Here is a 22327-nt window from a genome sequence, read left to right as displayed (position 1 = left end):
TACCATAAAATATACCCTCTGTTAACGGATTGATACATGGATATAGGCACATTTGCTTGTCGTCAATAATATTTAAAAACTGACAGCAATACTTTTTCAAAGAAGCTTAACATTCCTTATTCTGGCATCTGTGTCAGTCCTAAGGGGCCCAGAAATCATGTTTCCAGTAATAGCAATAGTAATCATTTTTTTTTTTTTGAAATCTGATAGTAATCATTTTTATCTTGATTCACTACTCTGCTTTTGCTGATAAAGACTAAATTTTTAATGCTGGATAATGGTCTTAGGTCATCTGTTCTGAGAATGATTTAGAACTATGCATTGTTTTATAATAATTAGGACTGTGGGTTTTGAAGTTACACAGACCTGAACTTGAATCTCAGCTTGCCTCTTAACATGTTTGTGATCTGGGACCAATTATTTTTGAACCTTAGTTTTCTAAATCTAAGAAAGATTATTATACTATTATGTAAGACAGAGTTAATTTACAGCTAGACTGGGCCAGTCCTATACTTATCTCTAGGGATGACTGGAAGTCTGGAACTGACTCTTAGCCAAGATAAGGTCAACTGGGATAACTAACAACTTATAATTTGCTGTTTAAAGTTTGAAATTTCCCAGGTAGCACCCAGGTCTAGTTGTTTATTGACAGCTTACACCTGGAGTACTTAGACAGCCTGGCTTAGCCATGGGACCAGAGACGGATAAAAAGCTTCACTGTCAACTTTTGGGGAGCTCTCCTGAAACCAAGATTCCTTATACAAATCTTGGTGATTTACACTCTGGGGACAGAGCACATCCTATCTGATTAAAAAGGAACCTGGAGAGCTCCACCTGGGAGGGTCTTGGGTCCTCTGTGCTCACTTGCATTCTTTTTCGCCTGCTGGACTGTATCTTTACTAAAAGCTTTTTGTAAGAATTTTTCTGTGGAGTCTTATGTATCTTTTCAATTATTTGATCCTGGGGACTCTTTACTCTATTTTCTTATAAGATGACTGTAAGAATTAAATAATGGTACCTGCCTAAACAACAACTACCTGCCTCATACAGACATCTTTAACAAATATAACTACCAAAATTTATTAGTGCTAAGTAATTAGAAGGTGAAGCTTCCCTGGTGGCTCAGTTGGTGAAGAATCAGCCTGCAATGGAGGAGAATCAAGTTCGATCCCTGGCGGGGGAAGATCCCCTGGAGAAGGAAATGGCAACCCACTCCAGTATTCTTGCTTGGAAAATCTTATGGACAGAGGAGCCTGGTGGGCTACAGTTCATGGGGTCTCAAAGAGTTGGACACGACTGAGTGACTAAACCACCACCAAGGATGACAGAGTCACTAGCACAATAACTGGAAGAACTTACTGAAGATACAACTGCACATTTCTGAAAACAGGTTGTAGAAAATATGAAAAATTATCTAATGCCCAGTTTGTGACTCAGAAGAGTGACTTCTTAAATGTGACAATTTGGACCAGAGAACACATAACATCCTACAGGAATGTGTGTGCGTGTGTGTGTCATTCAGTGACTCTTTGTGGCCGCATGGACCAGGCTCCTCTGTCCATAGAATTCTCCAGGCAAGAATACTGGAGTGGGTAGCCATTCCCTTCTCCAGGGGATCTTCCCAACCCAGGGATCGAACCCAGGTCTCCTGCATTGCAGGCAGTTTCTTTACCACTGCGTCACCTGGGAAGCCCTGCCTACTGGAATATACATTACTAAAGGAACAAGGGTCTTTGATGAGGAGTTTCTGATTTTGCTTTTTAGTTACTAATGTGAAATATTAGGGAAAAAAATCACTGAACAACAAGTAAAGCTGTAGGCATTTCATTTTCCTAGGTGTTAAGTGATGCAAGGCTAAAAGATATAAGACCAAATTTGGCAATAAATCAGGACCTAAAGACAAAAAAAAAACCAAACCAAAACAAAACCCTGAGATTTGATTAAAAGAGGGAATTCAAGAATTATACCTTTCTGGAAGGATCTGTGAACCTCCAAATAAACAAAAGGCCAAAACAAAATGGATCCATGCTTAAATTCGTTTTACTAAATAACACCATGCCAAAACAGACCACTATTAAAACTTCACACAAAAAAGGACAGGCTAGAAAAATAATGTGTATCTCACAGAGTTTATGATTATCAGGATTTTTGCTTGAAGTTATGTATAGCTGATAGATTATACGTAGTTAGTGGTATCAACCTAGGCACATATATAAGGGCATTATACCATTAAATTAATACCAATAAAATAGTCATAAATATGAAATTATACTGTAAATACCTGACAATCATGTCAGTGATATTTTACCACATATTTAAGAAAGCTGTGAGTCTGAAGAGAGAGAAGCTATGACTGTTACAGAGAATGCTTTCTATGGTAGAAATTAAATCACGTGTGGGGTGAATTCAGATCACAGAGAATATAAGAAGTCATAGTTATTTCCAATCCTTTAGAATCCAAGAGAGGAACTTTTTACACTTACAAGACTTAAAAATTCAGGAAGCCTGCATTTCTAATATTCTGATTTTATAACTAGAATTCTACATATTTTGGCAAGCTATGAGTGATACAGGCAGGAATCACTAAAATTCTGATTGCTACAGTTACAAAATGTAATCGAAAGGAATTCACACTGAACTGACTGATATATAAAGGAATAAAAATGGATAATTCAAATGATAACTTTTAATAGCTTTTGTGTTTTTTGCTGATGGGGCAAGATTTTAAAATGGTACACTAACAAACAATAGAGGTCATTGTTTGAAATAATGTAAGCAATATTTAATTTGGAAAAGCAGATATTTCTATAATCAGTGGGGAAAATACTTATAACATATTAAAATGGTTAAGACAGGCCAGACTTGAGATTTCCAAGGTAATAACAATATCTTTGAGTATTATTACTTATGGCACATACAAGTTTCTTCTAACTCAAACTGCAATGAAAAAAAAACTAAAGAGAAACAAGTTGTTTCTCAAGATAAGCTGCACATATATAATTTGGTAACTACTCTACAATGTAAGTAATTTTAGAAGCAGAAGGCATTATTCTCTTTCTTGTCTCATGATTTTGCAAGTAAATCTGTTTCAGTATTTATATACATTAAATAATGGAAGTTTATTATTCTCCAAATTAGCTCTGTTATCCACAAAGGTACTTACTTTACAAGGAACACAATTTTGGAAATATACCAGAAAAAAATGAGGGACACTGTTATAAGTCAAAGCGGGAATCTCATTTTTAATTTCAGAACATTACGAACATTTATTTTGAACATCCACTGACATGTTAAGCTTCCACTTACAGATTTTGTCCAATCTGTCAGCACCATGCCCATTGCTTGAATAAATATATTTCTAAAGTAATTTTTTTTGTATGGCAATATTGATAACATGTAGTTATAGACAGTAATAATACTGACAAAAGAACCCAGGAAGAGGTTTGGCTAGAGATTATAAAAGTCACTGTGCCAAAATGAATCATAAAAAAAATTTAGGAAAACAGTCAATGGAGAATTCTAAACTCTACTATTTATTAAAAATTTAATAATAATGTTCCATCTTGTACTCAATGGTCACTCTAAACATTGTCAAAAAAGTAACTGTAAGTGCCAGGTCAGTCATCCTTCATCTCCTATCCTTTCACTCTTAAGCTTTCTTTCCTTTTTATAAATATTTACTGAGCACCTACCATGTACCACATTTTCAGTCATTGGACTAGGTGCTACAGATATGGATGAATAAGGCACACTTTCTGCTAACAAGAAATTAAATAGTCTAAGGAAAAAGCAGGCTCTCAAAGGGATTATAATCCTAGTGTTAAATGCAATGATACAGATATGCTGTATCTGGGAACACGGAGCAGTAACATGTACTGGAGAGGAGGTGGAGTGGAGAAATGAAGGGAGGCGGTGGTGGCAGTGGTGATTGAATACCTGAGGTGACTCTGAAAAGTACGCAGGAGTTAATCAAATTTAAGAGGGAGAGAGGAGACTACAGGCAGAGTGATCAATGTGGGCAAAGGTATAGAGGTGAAAAAACTGGAATGTGTCAGGTTACCACAAAATCTAATGTTAGACTCTAGTAGCGGGATTAAAGGCTGGAGAAATTGGCTGTGGACAGATCAGGAGTGATCTGATCAGATTTGGTTCCCAGGTAGATTACTGCACCTTACAGATAACAGAATCAAAGTAGTAATCATTTTTCAGTTAATTTACTTTGGTGGCTGTGGGAAAAACAGACTTAGAAAGGACAAGAAGAAAAAGCAGAGAGAACAGTTAGATCTGTATTAATCTAGGTCTAAGATAATGAGGATTATGAAGGCAATGCTAGGAGAGATGAAAAGAAAATAAAGGGATGAGAAATACAGGGGAAGGAAGGAGGCAAGTGTTCCCCTTGGCTTTCTAGCTTGGGTTCCTGGGTAGATAGTGATGTCACTATAAGAATATTTTAGACAACTTTATGCAAGCAAATCTGAAAAAGATAAAAAAAAAACAACCCCATTATTAAGGAAAACAGATTCAGGAAGGAAAAAAATTTAAAAGTCTTGCAGTATTAAATACATTGAAGTAGCAATTTAAAAAATCTGCATGAAGAAACTATCAGGATCTTCCCGATAGGACTCAAACCCACGTTTCCTATATTGCAGGTGGATTTTTTACCTGGTTGAGCCATCTAAGAAGCCCACTTTAATGGTAGATCCTACTAAATGGTCAAGAAACAGATAATTCCAATTTTCTACAAATTATTTCAGAGGTTAGGAAAAGAGGCTACTTTTCATCATATTTTATCTATGTATTTTGTTTCATGAAAATACTTAGCTATTTAATGATAGTATCTTCATAAATACTCCTCATATAAAGAAATCACAAATTAGAAATTATGTTAAATACTGAGAGTATATAAAATTATTAGAAAGGAATCCTGCCTTTAAGGAGCTTTGGAGTAAGTTTTGAAATCAGGAAGTTTGAGTCTTCCAACTTTGTTCCCTTTTTCAAAACTGTTTTGACTATCCATGGTCCTTTGAGATTCCACATGAATTTTAGAATGGGTGTTTCTGCAAAGAACTTTGTTGGGATTATGATAGGGATTTCAATGATTCTATATATTGCTTTTGAGAAATACTATCATTTTAACAATCCATGAACAGGACGTATTTTCAATTATTTAAGTCTTTTTAAAATTTCTTCAGTAATGTTTTATAATGTCTAGTGTACAAGTCTTTTACCTGCTTGGTTAAATTTACTCTTAAGTATTTTATTTTTTTTTGATGCTATTGTAGTGGAATTGTTTTAACTTTTTTTTTTTTTTGATTATCTATTGTCAGTGTATAGAAATGCAACTGGTTTTTGTATGTTAATTTTGCATCCTGTAAAAATATTCTTTTTATTGACTCATTATTTAAAATGAATAAATTCACATGCTGATATATATTCATTTAAGTGAAAGAGATACGCTTAGTTGACATGGCATTATTTGCCATAACATCTAAACAAATATTTTGATTTGATATCCTTTAGAAGCCAAATGAGGAAAAAATATTTTATTGTCTTATTTCCATTTTCCTGCCCTCTTCGGCATCTGTCATTTGTTGAGCAGCCTTTCCTCACCCCTTCCCTGAAACCTTTACCTTCCTTGGCACTGGTAACATTATACTGCCTTGATTTTTCTCCTGTTTGTCTGATTACTCCATTTCTATATCCACTGGCTCATTCTCACACCTCTCACCTCCCCCTGATCAATTAGAATGTTTCCTAAGATTTTGTGCTCAGGCTTGTTCCCCCCCCTTTGCATTTTTCTTCAGATTCTTTTCCCAAACTTTCCTCATTTCCATGTGACTGACTCCCCTTATCAAGCATACAACAGGCAGTAAGTATATGACGAACTGATAAATACCAAGAAACTCTACTAGTTTAGTGAGAAATGAACTTTTTCTGAACAATTTCTGTTGGCAGATGGATGATATAAGTGAATTTACAAGAAGCAGTAGGAAGAACTTTTTCTATTCACCCCTTCTTTCACCAGATAGTATCTTTATTTACTTTTTGCTCATTCAGGGTATTTTATTTTCATAAGTAGACAATCTTGGACTTTTGTACGATCAGTGAGATAATGTCTTTAAAGGATTGGTTAAGCAGAGAGGGGCACCTCTATTTTTTTTTTTTTATTCTTTATGTCTCTCTACAGCAACATTAAAAAGAAAAGGACACATATTTTATACATATATAAATATATCTCAATAACTCAAAAGCAGAATTTTTGAAAATCTTAAGCTTGTGTAATTATTACAAAAAGAAAAAAGACACAAAATGATTAGTACATAAACCAACTCACCAATGATTCCACTATCTCTGCTTTCAAGGGTAGAGGTTGGACTCGTGACAGCCCCATAGCTGCCGTCCTTGGCGGTCGCATTTGTACTGACTGGTGGGAGAGTGGAACAGGGGCTACTGGCTGGTGGAGAGGCAGTGCTGCTAGTCAGGGTGGAACAGGGACTTATCCGCTGGGTGATCGCTGAGGTCTGAAAAATTGAAATGAAAAATAAGATAAGCTGATCAGCCGTTAAGTGAAAGTGTATCTTATGGTAAAACATATGCTTTGAGAACAAAAAGAAAAAAAAATCTACATGCACAGCTTTTACAGCTATTAGGTTCTATTTGTTTTTGCTTTCCGGGATAAAGCATTCTATGTTCTATAATTAAGGTGAAATTTGATAAATTTAACATGAGCAGAGACTGTGGTCTGTTTTTTCTGCCTAGGAAATTTACAGTGACAAGTAGTCTTTGTTATTGCTATGAATTAGTAGACGATTTTTTTTTATTCATCAAAAATTTTTCTTGCTGCTTTCAATCAACAAAAATTTTCTGAAGGCTTAGAACTTGGTCTTGCTAATAATTTCCTTTGGGTAGAAAAAAGATCATTGCAGCCAAGGAGTAATAAAACTAAAGTTCTTAATGCAAATATAGATGGGCTTTTTTTGATACATAGGTGGCTTCTCAGAGGTAATGAATGTAGGAAAATGCCTTATCTAAAAGTTTGTCAAATGAAGTAGAACAATATCAATTTAATACAAAACAAAGTAATTTCTCCATAAAAACTGATCACAGACAGATCACTGAGTGATTCTTATACCTGAAGTTACCTCCCTTTTACATTTTTGATGGGATGCAATGAATAATCACCAAAAAGACTGATGGTAATATATTCTGGTTTACCTAGTTTAATGATAATCCATTTTCTTTAGCTCTTTTACCCAAATAATGAAATAATGAATGAAAGTATATGTTTTTTCGAATACTTAAGAAATTTTTTTCTTTTCAAAACAGTAACTGATCAATGGCAGAATTACTTGGAGGACTAATGATAAATTTGACATTTAAAAAAAAGGCATTTCAATTTCTTTACATATAGGGTCTACTCATAATCTCTCTGATAAATTGAAGAGTTACATTTTATCACTTAATTGGAAAATATGTTGATCACTGGATATGAGAATATTAAGGCTCTTTGACTCATCCCCAAATGAGTGCCAGATGCAATCCCTTGTATTTAATTATCTGTGTTGAATCTAGGTTTTGATTTTAATTTAAATGCTATAACCAGGATATAAAAGATACATGCGACTCAACCAAGCATAAATGACATTCTCAGAACACTGCAATCAAGTAAATCTTTTCAATCATGTAACTAATATTAGAAACTGAGTCTTCTTAATAATAGAATAAGCCCTCAAATCTATGCCATTTCTCTTCTACATAATTTTTCTCATTGGAGGGAAGAGTTTCAATTTCTGTGTAATTTCCTCTATTTCTATAAAGTGATGTTAGTCTATAAGAGCATGAGTAGGGCTTGCAGGAGAATCACCTGTGGAATGTAAAAAACAAGTTTCACTACAAAACTGACAGATACTGAACCCCACCCCAGTCTTACTAAATTAGAATCCTCCCTAGCTAGAATCTGGCATAGCAATTTTTAACCGCCTCATTCTCAGTTTAAGAAACATGTGGGTACTTTATTAGAACTGTACTAGAATCTTTTACGTTAGATATATCTATAGTCATTCCATATTGCAAAAGTTTCATTTTGGTATGAATCTATTACTTCTATAGTAACTCATTTCCATTTCCAGACAAGATTCTCAGTCTGTTCTCTGAGAAAGGAAACTATTATATGCATAATACAGCAAAAGTGGAGGTTAAGCTCAAATGACATGTAATTTTTACTGTAAGTTATTTTCTGGAAAATAAAGCATTTATCACAGAATGTATGCTTTAAAAGCTTTAACTGTAAAAGCAAAGCTTAAAGATCAACTCATTCAGAAAGCAGAAAATTTGTTTCATGGCTTGTGAGTTTACAGGCAAGCCTTATATTTATTTAAGGAGGCTAGTTAATGAGATACAGAAATCTCTCTTAGGCACAGAAAGACAACATTATTTACTTGCCATACTGTAGGCTAAAATGGACACCTAATTAAGCCATTCTACTTTGAAAACCTTTCAGTGGTTTTCCCATTGATACCAATGGATCCCAAACTCCCAATCTGGATCTCTTCAAGGTCCTACATCCTAATACTCCAGGAACTACAGAGAAAAGAAAATACAGTGGTCAACTGAATATCACTTTGAATATCTTGTCTTTTGCAGAAAAATGATATATGCTAACTTGCGTGTGCTGGATTCTGTCATTATTAATACTGTTCTGAGGACACCATTACTATAGGGTCTTCTTAAACAAAGCAGTCTATCTTTGTTAGTATGCTCTTTAGCACAGAAGAAAGTCACTAATAATCTTCCTAAGACTAGAAATTCCAGTGATCAACCACTTTGTTAGGTGGTTCCAAGACAGTGTCATGGTATATTACATCTCAAGCAGGCTATCATGTATCTTTATTATTAATATCTGACATTTGTTTAATGTTTCAAAGTTAAAGTTTTTTTTTTAAAAAATGTTACTACCTCATTTCTCCTTATCAACCAAGTATGAGGTGTAAAAACTACACTAAATATAAAAGCTATGAAGCAATTTGCTCCAGCTCATATAGTTTCTGAATACATTTACATACTAATTATATTATATATTGTTTTATACCTTTTGTTTGCATGACATTTTACAGCTTACAAAGTGCTTTCATATTCATGATTTAACTTGATCTTCACAACAATCCTGTCATTATTTCATATTACTCTGGACTAGTATGGTGTGGACTAGTATGGTGTTTGCTATTGAGAACATAAGTTGTAAAAGCAGACTGTCTGGATTTGAATACTAGTCCATCACTTTCTGGCAGTGTTTCTTTTTTTCTTATCTGAAAATTGAAATATAAATGGACTCTACCACATTGGGTTGTAAGGAAGCTTAAATGAAACTGTAAATAAAGCAATTAGTACAATGATTATACATAGTAAACACTTATTTAATGTTAGTTACTATTAACTTTGAAAAACCTAAAGCTGAGAGAGGTTAAGTGACATGTCCAAATTTACAAAATGGGAGGTGGTAGAGCTGGAACCAGAACACAGATTTTCTACCTCCTGGTTCAGTGACTTTTCAATTATGACATCACTTTAGATATATTAAATCAATGATACTATTCCTTTACTTATTTTATGATGAATCATGTAGTAAATGCACAAGTAAGGCACACTCTATTGACTTGTGACTTAATTCAGAAACCACTGCAACATGCTGTGACAGTAAGGCATCTCAATAGCAACCCGATATAAATTTTAGCACCTGAAGAAATGTAGCGTTTTAGAAACAACAGGGTCCTTGGCAAATTCTCAGATTGTAATGTCATGTTGCTTGGTCATTATTATAGCAGTCATATTTTAACCTGACATGAATATAAAAAACTCACAAGTAAAATAGATGTTTTATTTATACCAATTTTAAAAAAGCCCTCAACATACAGCATTTCCATTTTCTATTCAGATCACATGATACTGACATGGTCACAATGTAAATTAGTTATGCAAAGAAAAAAAATCAATCCCTGTCATCATGAAGCTTACCTTCTTGTATGAGATCAAACAATCCCTCACAACTAAATATGTCAGGTAATAAATTAATGGTAAGAGCTATAAAGCAGGGTAAGGGGATACAGTGATGGGCAGGGGCTATTAGATAAAATAACTAAGGAAAGCCTCACTGAGGAGATAACATTTGAGTAGAGCACTGGATGAAGTGAGGAAGTGAGTTATGTGGAAGAACATTCCAGTATAAATGAATGTTTTATATGTCTGAGGAATGACACGAAGGCCAGTGTTGCTGGAGAGCTGCAGTGAAAGGAAGAGAGGCAGGAAATGATACAGGAAAGGCAGCGAGAGGTCAGGTCAGGTAGCCCCTTTCTGGTCATGGTAAGGATTTCAGATTTACTGTTAAATTTGGGGGATACAGTGGAAGATTGACAGCAGAGAAATACTGGGCTGGCCAAAAAGTTTGTTCAGGTTTTCCACAATGGCCTATGAAAAATCTGAACAAACTTTTTGGCCAACACAATAAAAGGACCAGATTCACATTTTACAAAGGTCGCTCTGGATTCTGTGTAAACAGACCACAGGAGGTAAAAGTGGAAGCAGAGCCCTGTTATGAGGCCATTTATTCAGGCAGTAAATATTTATTGAACACTTACTAATAGAAGAGTTTGTCCCAGGTGCAGAGGATACAGCAGTAAATGTGACTGTGCTCAATCACTAAGTCGTGTTTGACTCTTTGTGACACCATGGATTGTCTGTTGCCCACCAGGCTCCTCTGTGCATGGAATTTCCCTGGCAAGAATACTGGAGTGGGTTGCCATTTCCTACTCCAGAGGACCTCCCTGACCCAGGAATCCAATCCAGTCTCCTGTGTCTCCTGCACTGAGATGAAGATTTAGATCATTAATTTTTCAGATTTTCGGTTTTTCTAATTTTCGGTTTTTTATGTATACCAAACTAAAGTTTTTAAATGCGTAACTTTATATACTACAAGTTTTGTTATACTTTGTTTCTATTATTTCAGTTTAAAATATTTTCTAATATCTTGTGATTCTCCAACCTAAAGGCTACTTGCTGCTGCTGCTGCTAAATCGCTTCAGTCATGTCCGACTCTGTGCGACCCCATAGACGGCAGTCCACCAGGCTTCCCCGTCCCTGGGATTCTCCAGGCAAGAACACTGGAGTGGGTTGCCATTTCCTTCTCCAATGCATGAAAGTGAAAAGTGAAAGTGAAGTTGCTCAGTCGTGTCCAACTCTTTACAACCCCATGGAGTGCAGCCTATAGGCTCCTCCGTCCGTGGGATTTTCCAGACAAGAGTACTGGAGTGAGTTGCCACTGGGAGTATACTAATATCCAAATACTTGGGGATTTTGATTTTCTATATGTTATCTTTTACCTATCATTTTCTAAGTTATTTTATAATTGATTAATTCTACTAAATAGTGAAAGTGAGAGTTAATCAGTCGAATGAGACCCCATGGACTATACAGTCCATGGTATTCTCCAGGCCAGAATACTGGTTTGGGTAGCCTTTCCCTTCTCCAGGGGACCTTTCCAACCCAGGGATCAAACCCAGGTCTCCCACATAGCAGGAGGATTCTGTATCAGCTGAGCCACAAGAGAAGCCCAAGAAGACTGGAGTGGGTAGCCTGTCCCTTCTCCAGTGCATCTTCCTGATCCAGGAATTGAACTGGGGTCTCCTGCACTGCCCACTCCAGTACTCTTGCCTGGGAAACCCCATGGAGGGAGGAGCCTGGTAGGCTGCAGCCCATGGGGTCGCGAAGAGTCGGACACGACTGAGTGACTTAGCAGCAGCAGCAGCTCCTGCACTGCAGCTATCAGGGAAGCTCTACATCTGTCAAGATCTGGTCTATGAATCAGCATATTGTAAATTTGCTAAATAATCCATGTGTATCTGAAAACAATGTGCATTCTGCAATTTAGGGTTATGGTGCTTTTATATATATATATATATATATACATATATATATATACACACACACATGTCTTGTTTGTTGGTTTATTTAGTTATTTCCTCATTCATTCAATAAAGGAATCAAAACCTTGAAGTGGCTTTTTAAACTTAAGAACGAAACTAAAAGGTGTTCCATAAACTGAAGAAATACAGTGATTATGGAAAATGAGGTTATATTCCAGGCCTGAAAAGACATGTGACACTTGGGATCATTCATCTGACAAGACCCACACCCACGCCCTGCAACATTTTTTCTTTCCTGGTTATAAAAGGCCGATTCATCCCACGTTTCAGTAAGTTGATGGGAAGCAGTTTACCTGATTTTCATCCTGTACTTCCATATTGTATTGGTCACCTGGCTGAACTTCCGTGACTTTCTCTCCAAGGAGGAAACCCAGACGAGTCATGAGTGTGTTTGCTGCCTCATCTACAGATGGAGGGGGACCAAGTTCCTGTTCAGCATCACCTGCAACAGGAAGACATTGAAACACCTGAATCTTTCAAAATAAAATGGCCAGTTATACAACTATTTTTACATTCTGTTTGGTCATTTCCTTTGTTTTCACATTCTAAATTCAAAATTACTAGTCTCTGACCAGAAGCTTATTTTTCCACTGTTATATATTACAACTGACAGTCTACTCAGAATTCTCAATATATTTACTTGAAACCCTTGTTGAGAGAATGTTTTTGTAACTCACTCAAAAGAAGTTTCCCATTTCTGTGGCAGTTGGCTTTCCAATACAAGTCCTAGTCTTGGGAATCTAGCTCCTGGCCACAATCACCACCTTCGTTCAGGTTCTTTTACCTCTTTTTTCTTAGTTTGTGTAAATATTCTTTTTTATTTTAAAATCAGTTCAAACTTACAAAAAAGTTTCAAGAATAGTACAAAGAACAATTTTTTTTCCCCTTAATCACTTTAAAATATAGACACGCTACCCCATCAGAACAGATAGTATGCATTTTCTATGAACAAGGACATTTTCTTACATAACCACAATACCAACAGAGAAATCAGGAACCTAACATTTTACATTATGATCTCATCTACAGACCCCATTTAAGTTTTGAAATTTATCCAGCAATGTCATTTCTAGCAAAAAGATCCAATTCAGGATTAAGCAAGGCATTTAGTTCTCAGTTTTCTTTGACTCTCTAAATCTCGAACAGTTTCTCAGTCTTTTCTTAACTTTCATGACCTTGACACTTTTGAAGGCAAGTCAGATATTTTATACCATGTCCCTCAATTTGAACTTTTCTCATGGTATCTCATGATTTAATTCAGGGTAAGCATTTTTGGCAGCACTTTCACAAAATTAATGCTGTGTTAACTTGGATCACTTGGTTATGGTAGTGTGTGCCAGGTTTTTCCACTCTAAAATTATACAGTTTCTCTTCATAATTAATAAATGTTTTGTAGGGGGATACTTTGAGAATATATAAAGTATTCCATTCCTCACCAAACTGTGAAATTAAAAAAATTTTTGATAAAAATACAAGTAACAATATTTGTCATTTTAACTATTTTAAAGCATACAATTCAGCGGCAATAAGTGCATTCACAACGTTGTGCAACCATCTCCATTTTCAGAACTGTTTAATCATCCCCCAGAGAAACTGCATCCACTAAACAAAACTCCCCAAGCCTAGTAACCTTTATTCTACTTCCTGTTTCTAGGAACTTGCCTATTCTAGGCACCTTATATAAATGGAATCATACAATATTTGTCCTTTTATGTCTAGCTTATCTCACTTTGCACATTTTCAAGGTTCATTTATGTTATAGCATGTATCAGAATTTTACTCCTTGTAATGGCTAAATTATATTGTATTTTATGTACATACCCATCTAATTTATTTAGTCATCTGTCCATCACACTGGACACTTGAGCTGTTTCCACCTACTAGATATAATGAATAATGATCGTATGAACACTGGTATACAACAGCAGTTTGAATCTCTCCTCAATAAACTTTTGCCCACTATTTTTAGCATCCATTAATGTTTCCCAGTTTAATTAATTACTATCATGCTTGCCAAATAGTAATTTTTCTAAATCCATCACTCTTTTAGTTTCTTTTCCTTTATCTACGTGTCTATCTACGTACCTACCTATCTGAACTCAAAGACTCCTATTTTACTCAATGAGTTATAATCTGTTACTGTTATTATTTATTTTGTTGCTCAAATTGTCCCAGAGTTGGCCAGGCAAGCATTTTCAATTTGGCTCCTGTAACCTTCTGACATATCCCTGTCGTTTTCTGAGTACTTCTTTGCTTTCTGTCACAAGATGTTGCAGGTTCCTCATGTACCTTCTCTGCCCTAGCCCTTGAATCAGTCCTTTTTTCCAAGAAAGCCTGATTTTTTTTTAAGTCGGTAAACATATTTAGAAAATCAGATATGCTCATCAGATGAGGATGGCACTGCCCTACAGGTCCACAACGTGGGCAAAGTTAGGCAGTTACGTTCATACGTATATGCATACACACAGCTCTATATTCATTTTAATCTGTAAATCCATATATAAACACCCCCCAAAAAGTTCACAGATGAGACCTAATTCAATACCACAGGGTTAAATCTGAATTTCTTCCTTTCCAAGGTTGTAACTTTTCTGCAACAGTGGAAAAACCTGATCTCCATTTTCCTTATTTAATCTATTCTCCTTGCATGCAACAAATCTCACTGCTGCTCACTGCTACGCTACACACAGGTGCTCTACTCACCCTGGCTGGGTTCCTACCCTGAACTATCACTTTCCCAGTCAGGTCATTTTTTCAAAACTGATGTATAATTCATATACCATAAGCTCTTCCCCCTTAGAGTATACAGCTCAGTGGCTTTAGTATATTCATAAGTTTATCACCACTCTAATTCCTGAAAATTTTCATCACTCCAAAAAGAAACCCCACTCAGGTTCACTTTTTTGCCCTGAAGTTTAGACCCCTAAATATTTTGATCTATGGCTTTCATTGTCATCTTCTGTTTCCAGTTTGCTACCTTCTTTCCATACAATTAGTTTTTAAGCTTCTGTATTTAGGCTATTTTTCAGGGGTTACCAACTACAGATATTGTTCTTTTTCAGACCTTTTCACTGAGGGCTGCTGAACAAAGTCAATGTGAGGATCTTCCTTAGCCTCATCGTCAAAATAAATTTATTTCCAAATAAAGAATTTATAGAAATTTACAGATAAAAAAAGAGCCAGGGAACTCAAGATGATCTATTTTAAATGTGATGCAGAACTAATTTACCTAAACTGAATTTATCTGTTTACATTAACTTGATTCATTGTCAACATTTTTTCAGATTGTTTTACGCTCAAGTATATTTATAAAAATTCACAGTAGCACATATCCCGTATATGGTATTACCAAAATCGTTTTTTTTTTTTTTGCTATTTTTTCACCATAGCAAGCACTAACTTAGTGTCATATGGTTTGGTACTAAAGCACAATAGCTTAATTTCTTTGGTTAGTCTGTGTTACACATTAAATCATTCCAAATGGCAAGGAAATGAGATTATCTAGCCCCAAAAGTCCATGGGGGCTGTAGCCTGCCAAGCTGCTCTATGCATGGGATCTTCCAGGCAAGAATACTAGAGTGGGTTGCTATTTCCTACTCTAGGGGATCTTCTGACCCCGGGATCAAACCCATGTCCCCTGTGTCTCCTGCACTGGCAGGCAGTTCTTTTACCACTGAGCCACGTGGGAAGCCCCGCATTTTTGTATGGCATTACTGAACTCAAAGTGTAGAAAATCTATATAGAATTCCTATTGGATTTATGTCAGAGTAGAAAAACAGGATCTATATTCCCTTCTCCATTTCCTCTCCAAGAAACAACAAAAATGGATTTCTCTGCCACAGAACAGAAAGATATCCCTGGGGCTTTACTACCTCTATAACGTCCAACATTATAAACAGTTCCTTCTCTTTCTGCCTCTGCCCAACTAAAGTACTCTAACAAAATCTCAGGAAAAAGTTGTTATATATGCAAATGCATCTTTGAAACAGGTACCCTAAATCCAAAAAATAACACAAATGAATGTATATAAAAAACAGAAACAGACTTACAGAGAGAAAAAACAAACCTGTGGTTATCAAAGGGGAGAGAAAAGGGAGGAGGGATAAATCAGGGGTACTGGATTAGCAGATACAAACTACTACATGTAAAACAGATAAGCAACAGGATACCCTGCTCAGCACAGGGAATTACACCCATTTTCTTATAATAATCTATAATGGAATATAATCTGCAAAAATAATCATTATGTAGTAAACCTGAAACTAACACAATACTGTAAGTCAAATATACTTCAATAAAAACAAACAAATCCCCTCTCTTCATTCAAGCAAATTTCCACCTAAACCCTTGCTAGAAAGAATTTTTCATTTTGTTACTATAGTCTGTGGAATTTCTAAACTAAGTCATCTATTTAATATTAAAATTTATCAACGTCTACTACAATAACAAGAATACTTATAGTACATGAAATCAAAAGTAAACAGATTCTGGGTAAAATGCTAAAAGTTATTTTGAAGATATTTATAATAAAATGCAAAAGTCCTTGACCTCTTTATCACAACATACTACTACACTACATACAAATGGCAGGCAGAGACTATAATTACATTATCATTTCATGCATTATTCACAAAAGTCCAAATGTTACTCACTTAAGAAAGAGGCCAGAAGAAAAATAAACCAGATTTTTCCTTTTTCTTCTAGGCTCTTTTACTCATGTTACAGTTACTCTTACTATGTCACTCTAGTGTCTTAATTGTTTTCCTAAGCATTTCTTTTAAAGGATACTAATATTTATTATTTTGAAGAAGTCTCCAAGTTCATATCCTTTATATACATCAAAGGATTGATGGCAGAAATGATATAGTGACCAGATTTTGCTGAAATTACTACAGAAAAAATTAGGAAGATATTGATAAAACAAGTTGTCAAAATTATTGAAGCTAGGAAGTTAGTACATAGCAGTGCATCATTCTATTCTCCATCACTGTGAATGTTTGGAACTTTGAGAAAAAATTATGCAGGGAAGTTTCTTTTAAATAACTTAAGTGATTCTCAACTGGTGACAATTCTGCCCCCAGGGAACATGTGGCAAAGACTAGAGATATTTCTGGCTGTCACACTGTGGGGAGGGGTGTTGCTCCTGGCACTCGGTAGGTAGAGGCCAAGGATACTGTTAACCATCCTACAATACACAAGACATCTTCCCACAACAAAGGATTATCTAGCCCCGAAAGTCATTAAATAGTATTAAGGTTGAAAAACCTTGAAACAGCTCAAATCACCTTATCCTTTGCTGTTGTTCAGCTGCCAGGTTGTGTCTGACTCTTTGCAACCCCTTATCCTTTAAAAATCTATCAAACTGAATGAACTCAACACAGCAAGAAAACAAGTGTCCAACCTGTTACTTCTGAGGATTCTTATTAATAAAATTGCTTCAATTGCCAACTTAACATGTATTTTTACTCTTTGGACCATTTCCTTCCTGAGTGTAGGGTCTGTTTTCTGCACTACTATATTCTGCTATATAGTCTTTTCAGTCTTCAATGAACCTTAGTCTTACAGTGCATGGTATGTGCATGCATGCTCCATTGCTCGGTCATGTTAAACTCTTGGTTCCTCTGTCTATGGAGTGGGTTCCCACTTCCTTCTCCAGGGATCATCCTGATCCAGGGATTGAACACGGGTCTCCTGCAATGGCAGGAGGATTCTTTACCACTAAGTGACCTGGGAAGCCAACGGTGTGTGGACAGGACTTTATTGGTGTTATATTGTGTATGTCAAGGGTGGGGGATTATATCATGACACAGAACAAGTAAATGAAACTAAAAATATATCTTAGTTTTTCAGATTATCTTTTTAAAATTATAACAACATGCAGCACATATGGGGATTAGTTTATATGCCAGGTACTGTTTCTAAGCATTTTATATACATTAACTTATTTAATGATCATAACAACCCTATGAGGTAGGCAGTCTTATCCCCATTTTATGGATAAGGAAAGTGAATCATAGACAGTTGAGTAACTTACCCAAATTCATAAACTATTAAGTAACTGAACTAGGAAATTTGGATCTAGACCTCAGGCTCTTAATCCCTAAGCTCTACTGTAATCCTTGATTCCAGCCTCTTGCAATGTTGCTAGTTATCATTTCCTACCTCCCCTCTGCCGAGCATATTTGTGCAAAACTCTCAAAATTCCTCTCAAGTTGTCATACCAAATATTTCACCTATCTTTCTGTCTCATCCATTTAGGCAACGTGAAGAAGGTGTCATCATCATAACCAAACATGCCCAATGAAGGTATGAGTCTAAACAAAGATAGCACTTTCTTTGAGTGGGATCCTCGTGTGACTTCTTCAGTAACAATGAACTTGGAATATGATACACAAAACAAGACGGCTGGTAGGCTGTTGAAAAATAATTACTGTAAGACTATTATACACAAAATAAACCATATATCATTTATACATTTTTCTGATTAAAGCTACTGAAATTTATCTTGGCTATTTGGAAGCAGTGTGTTTATACAATAGGCTTTGACTGAATGAGCAAGACAGCACCATAAAACTAAATATTCTAACATTTACATGGAAATGGAAAGGTCTGGGGATAGTAAAGAAAATGTGAAGAAGAATGACTGCTATTACTTAACATCAAGATTTAATCTAATGGAATTGATTAGAATCTAATTTAATCTACCCACTTGCAGTGGGTAATATGAAATTTGACAATAATGGCACATTTGACAATAAAGACTGTAAAGCAATATCTTCTGGACGTTAACATAAAGAGATGGTGCCCATCTACTATGAAGAATCTTTACGTACAATGATGAAACAATAAACAAATGCATAAGTATACATCTCTATCCATTACTCCAAATCTTCATTGATAAAACACTGTGCTTCAAGTAGACCCATTAATTTTATAATATGTGTTTTAACTAAATTGATATATAGACAAAAATCCCACCAAAAATATTCACACAGGGCCTCATATATTACAGGGTGACCCTGAGAGAATGGAATTTGCAATAATCGGTGATCGATCTCTATGTCAGAATAAACATGAAACCTGTCTCTACCTCATCCCATACACAAAAATCAATTCCAGGTGTAGTATAGGCCCAAATACAAAAGAGAATACATTTTCTGGAAGGTAGCCTAATAGAATATCTTCATGAACTAGGACTAGGCAAAGATTTCTCAAATAGGACACAAAAGGCACTAATCCACAAAAGAAAAAGATGGGTAAGTTTATTAACAAGAAAAATTTCTGTTCACCAAAGATTCCACTAAAACAGTAAAAATGCAAGCCACAAAGTAGGAAGAATATCTTTAACTCAGTCTTGCCTGTTACTCCAGGTATCTCTTGACTTCCTACTTTTGCATTCCAGTCCCCTATGATGAAAAGGACTTCTCTTTTTGGTGTTAGTTCTAGAAGGTCTTGCAGGTCTTCATAGAACCATTCAACTTCAGCTTCTTCGGCATTAGTGGTTGAAGCATAGACTTGGATTACTGTGATACTGAATGGTTTGCCTTGGAAATGAGCAGAGATCATTCTGTTGTTTTTGAGATTGCACCGAAGTACTGCATTTCAGACTCCTGTGTTGACTACGAGGGCTATTCTATTTCTTCTAGGGATTCTTGCCCACAGTATTAGATATAAGAGAAAAGGAAAGATATATCTATCTGAATGCAGAGTTCCAAAGAACAGCAAGGAGAGACAAGAAAGCCTTCCTCAGTGATCAATGCAAAGAAACACAGGAAAACAATAGAATGGGAAAGACTAGTGATCCCTTCAAGAAAATCAGAGATATCAAGGGAACATTTCATGCAAAGATGGGCACAATAAAGGACAGAAATGGTATGGACCTAACAGAAGCAGAAGATACCAAGAAGAGGTGGCAAGAATACACAGAAGAACTATACAAAAATGATCTTCATGACCCAGATAATCACGATGATGTGATCACTCACACAGAGCCAGACATCCTGGAATGTGAAGTCAAGTGGGCTTTAGGAAGCATCACTATGAACAAAGCTAGTAGAGGTGATGGAATTCCAGTTGAGCTATTTCAAATCCTAAAAGATGATGCTGTGAAAGTGCTACACTCAATACGCCAGCAAATTTGGAAAACTCAGCAGTGGCCACAGGACTAGAAAAGGTCAGTTTTCATTCCAATCCCAAAGAAAGACAATGCCAATGAATGTTCAAACTACCTCACAATTGCACTCATCTCACATGCTAGTAAAGTAATGCTAATATTTTCCAAGCCAGGCTTCAACAGTACGTGAACTGAAAACTTCCAGATGTTCAAACTGGATTTAGGAAAGGTACAGGAACCAGAGATCAAACTGCCAACATCCAGTGGATCATCAAAAAAGCGAGAGAGGTCCAGAAAAACATCTACTTCTGCTTTATTGACTACGCCAAGGCCTCTGACTGTATGGATCACAACAAACTGTGGAACATTCTTCAAGAGATGGGAATACCAGACCACCTGACCTGCCTCTTGAGAAATCTGTATGCAGGTCAAGAAGCAACAGTTAGAACTGGACATGGAGCAATGGACTGGTACCAAATTGGGAAAGGAGTACATCAAGGCTGTATATTGTCACTCTGCTTACTTATCTGCAGAGTACATCATGTGGAATGCCGGGCTGGATGAAGCACAAGCTGGAATCAAGACTGCCAGGAGAAGTGTCAATAATCTCAGATGCAGATGACACCACCCTTATGGCAGAAAGCGAAGAAGAACTAAAGAGCCTCTTGATGAAAGTGAAAGAGGAGAGTGAAAAAGTTGGTTTAAAACTCAACATTCAAAAAACTAAGATCATGGTATCCGGTCCCATCACTTCATGGCAAATCGATGGGAAAACAATGGAAACAGTGAGAGACTTTATTTTCTTGGGCTCCAGAATCACTGCAGATGGTGACTGCAGTCATGAAATTAAAACACGCTTGCTCCTTTGAAGAAAAGCTATGACCAACCTAGACAGCAAATGAAAAAGCAGACATTACTTTGTCAACAAAGGTTCATCTAGTCAAAGCTATGGTTTTTCCAGTAGTCATGTATGGATGTGAGAGTTGGATTATACAGCAAGCTAAGTGCTGAAGAATTGATGCTTTTGAACTGTGGTGCTGGAGAAGACTCTTGAGAGTCCCCTGGACTGCCAGGAGATCAAACCAATCAATCCTAAAGGAAGTCAGTCCTGAATATTCACTGGAAGAACTGATGCTGAAGCTGAAGCTCCAATACTCTGGCCACCTGATGGGAAAGAACTGACTCACTGGAAAAGACCCTGATGCTGGGAAAGATTGAAGGCCAGAGAAGGGGACAAGAGAGGATGAGATGGTTGGATGGTATCACCGAGTGGATGGACAGGAGTTTGAGCAAGCTCCGGGAATTGGTGATGGACATGGAAGCCTGGCGTGCTGCTGTCCATGGGGTTGCAAAGAGTTGGACACGACTGAGTGACTGAACTGAATATGCAGCAAAAGGACAGTTAACCTGTTTTTCTGGTATGAATGTAAATCGGTAGCATCAAATTTGGAAAAAAAAATTAGATGGAATATATTGAAACCCCATGACCCAGCAAGTCCACTATTAGGTATATACCAAAATGAAAAGTAAACACAGGGGCTTTGAAATAGATGTAGCAAACATTCATAAAATTGTTCATAACAGCCAAAGTTGAAAATGCCCATCAGTAGTAGACATACAATGAAACACGACAGCAATAAAAGAGAATCTCACAAACATACAATTAAACAAAAGAAGAGAGGCTCAAAAGAGTATAGGTTAAATGATTTCATTTATGTAAAGTTTGAAAACTGCTAAAGGAAATAAATGATAATGCAGTCAGATTAAAGGTCACACTTAGATGGAGTGGAATATGATGCAGAGGAAGCATAAAAGCTTCTGAGGTGCTGGGAACATTCTACGTCTGAATTTGGTGTTCATGTCATATAATTTCACAGAGATGCATAATTATTATTTGAATTGCTTTTGTTCAGTCGCTCAGTCATGCCCTACTCATTTCAACCCCATGGACTGCAGCACGCCAGGCTTCCCTGTCATTTACTACCTCCTGGAGTTTGCTCAAACTCATGTTCACTGAGTCGATGATATCATCCAACCATCTCGTCCTCTGTCATCCCTTTCTCCTCCTGTCCTCAATCTTTCCCAGCATCAGAGTCTTTTCCAATGAGTTGTCTCTCTGATATCTTTCTGTATTTATGTTATATTTTAACTTTTAAATATGATAGAAAATGTACTCAGGTCATAGGACACTGGGTTTGAGAATGAAACAATAATCACAATACTTTTTTTCCTTCAAGAA

At 36.2% G+C, this 22327-nt stretch overlaps 1 protein-coding gene across 5 annotated transcripts in view; it reads right to left on the bottom strand.

The window, feature by feature from the left end:
• TANC2 (tetratricopeptide repeat, ankyrin repeat and coiled-coil containing 2) overlaps positions 1-22327 on the bottom strand; it is a 363447-nt gene that overhangs the window by 130390 nt on the left and 210730 nt on the right. For all 5 annotated transcript variants that reach the window (XM_081576541.1, XM_081576540.1, XM_081576542.1 and 2 more), the window contains 2 exons: positions 12269-12417; positions 6335-6521 (listed from right to left, as the gene is read on the bottom strand). In XM_081576541.1, coding sequence (XP_081432667.1) covers positions 6335-6521; positions 12269-12417 — 336 coding nt within the window. The remainder of the gene's footprint in view (positions 1-6334; positions 6522-12268; positions 12418-22327) is intronic.

Source organism: Giraffa tippelskirchi, chromosome 3 (genome assembly GCF_054371585.1).
Source record: "Giraffa tippelskirchi isolate mGirTip1 chromosome 3, T2T-mGirTip1v1.2.pri, whole genome shotgun sequence".
NCBI classification, from domain to species: Eukaryota; Metazoa; Chordata; class Mammalia; order Artiodactyla; family Giraffidae; genus Giraffa; species Giraffa tippelskirchi.
Note: the sequence above shows the minus strand (reverse complement) of the source record. Positions and strands in the feature narration are given on the sequence as shown.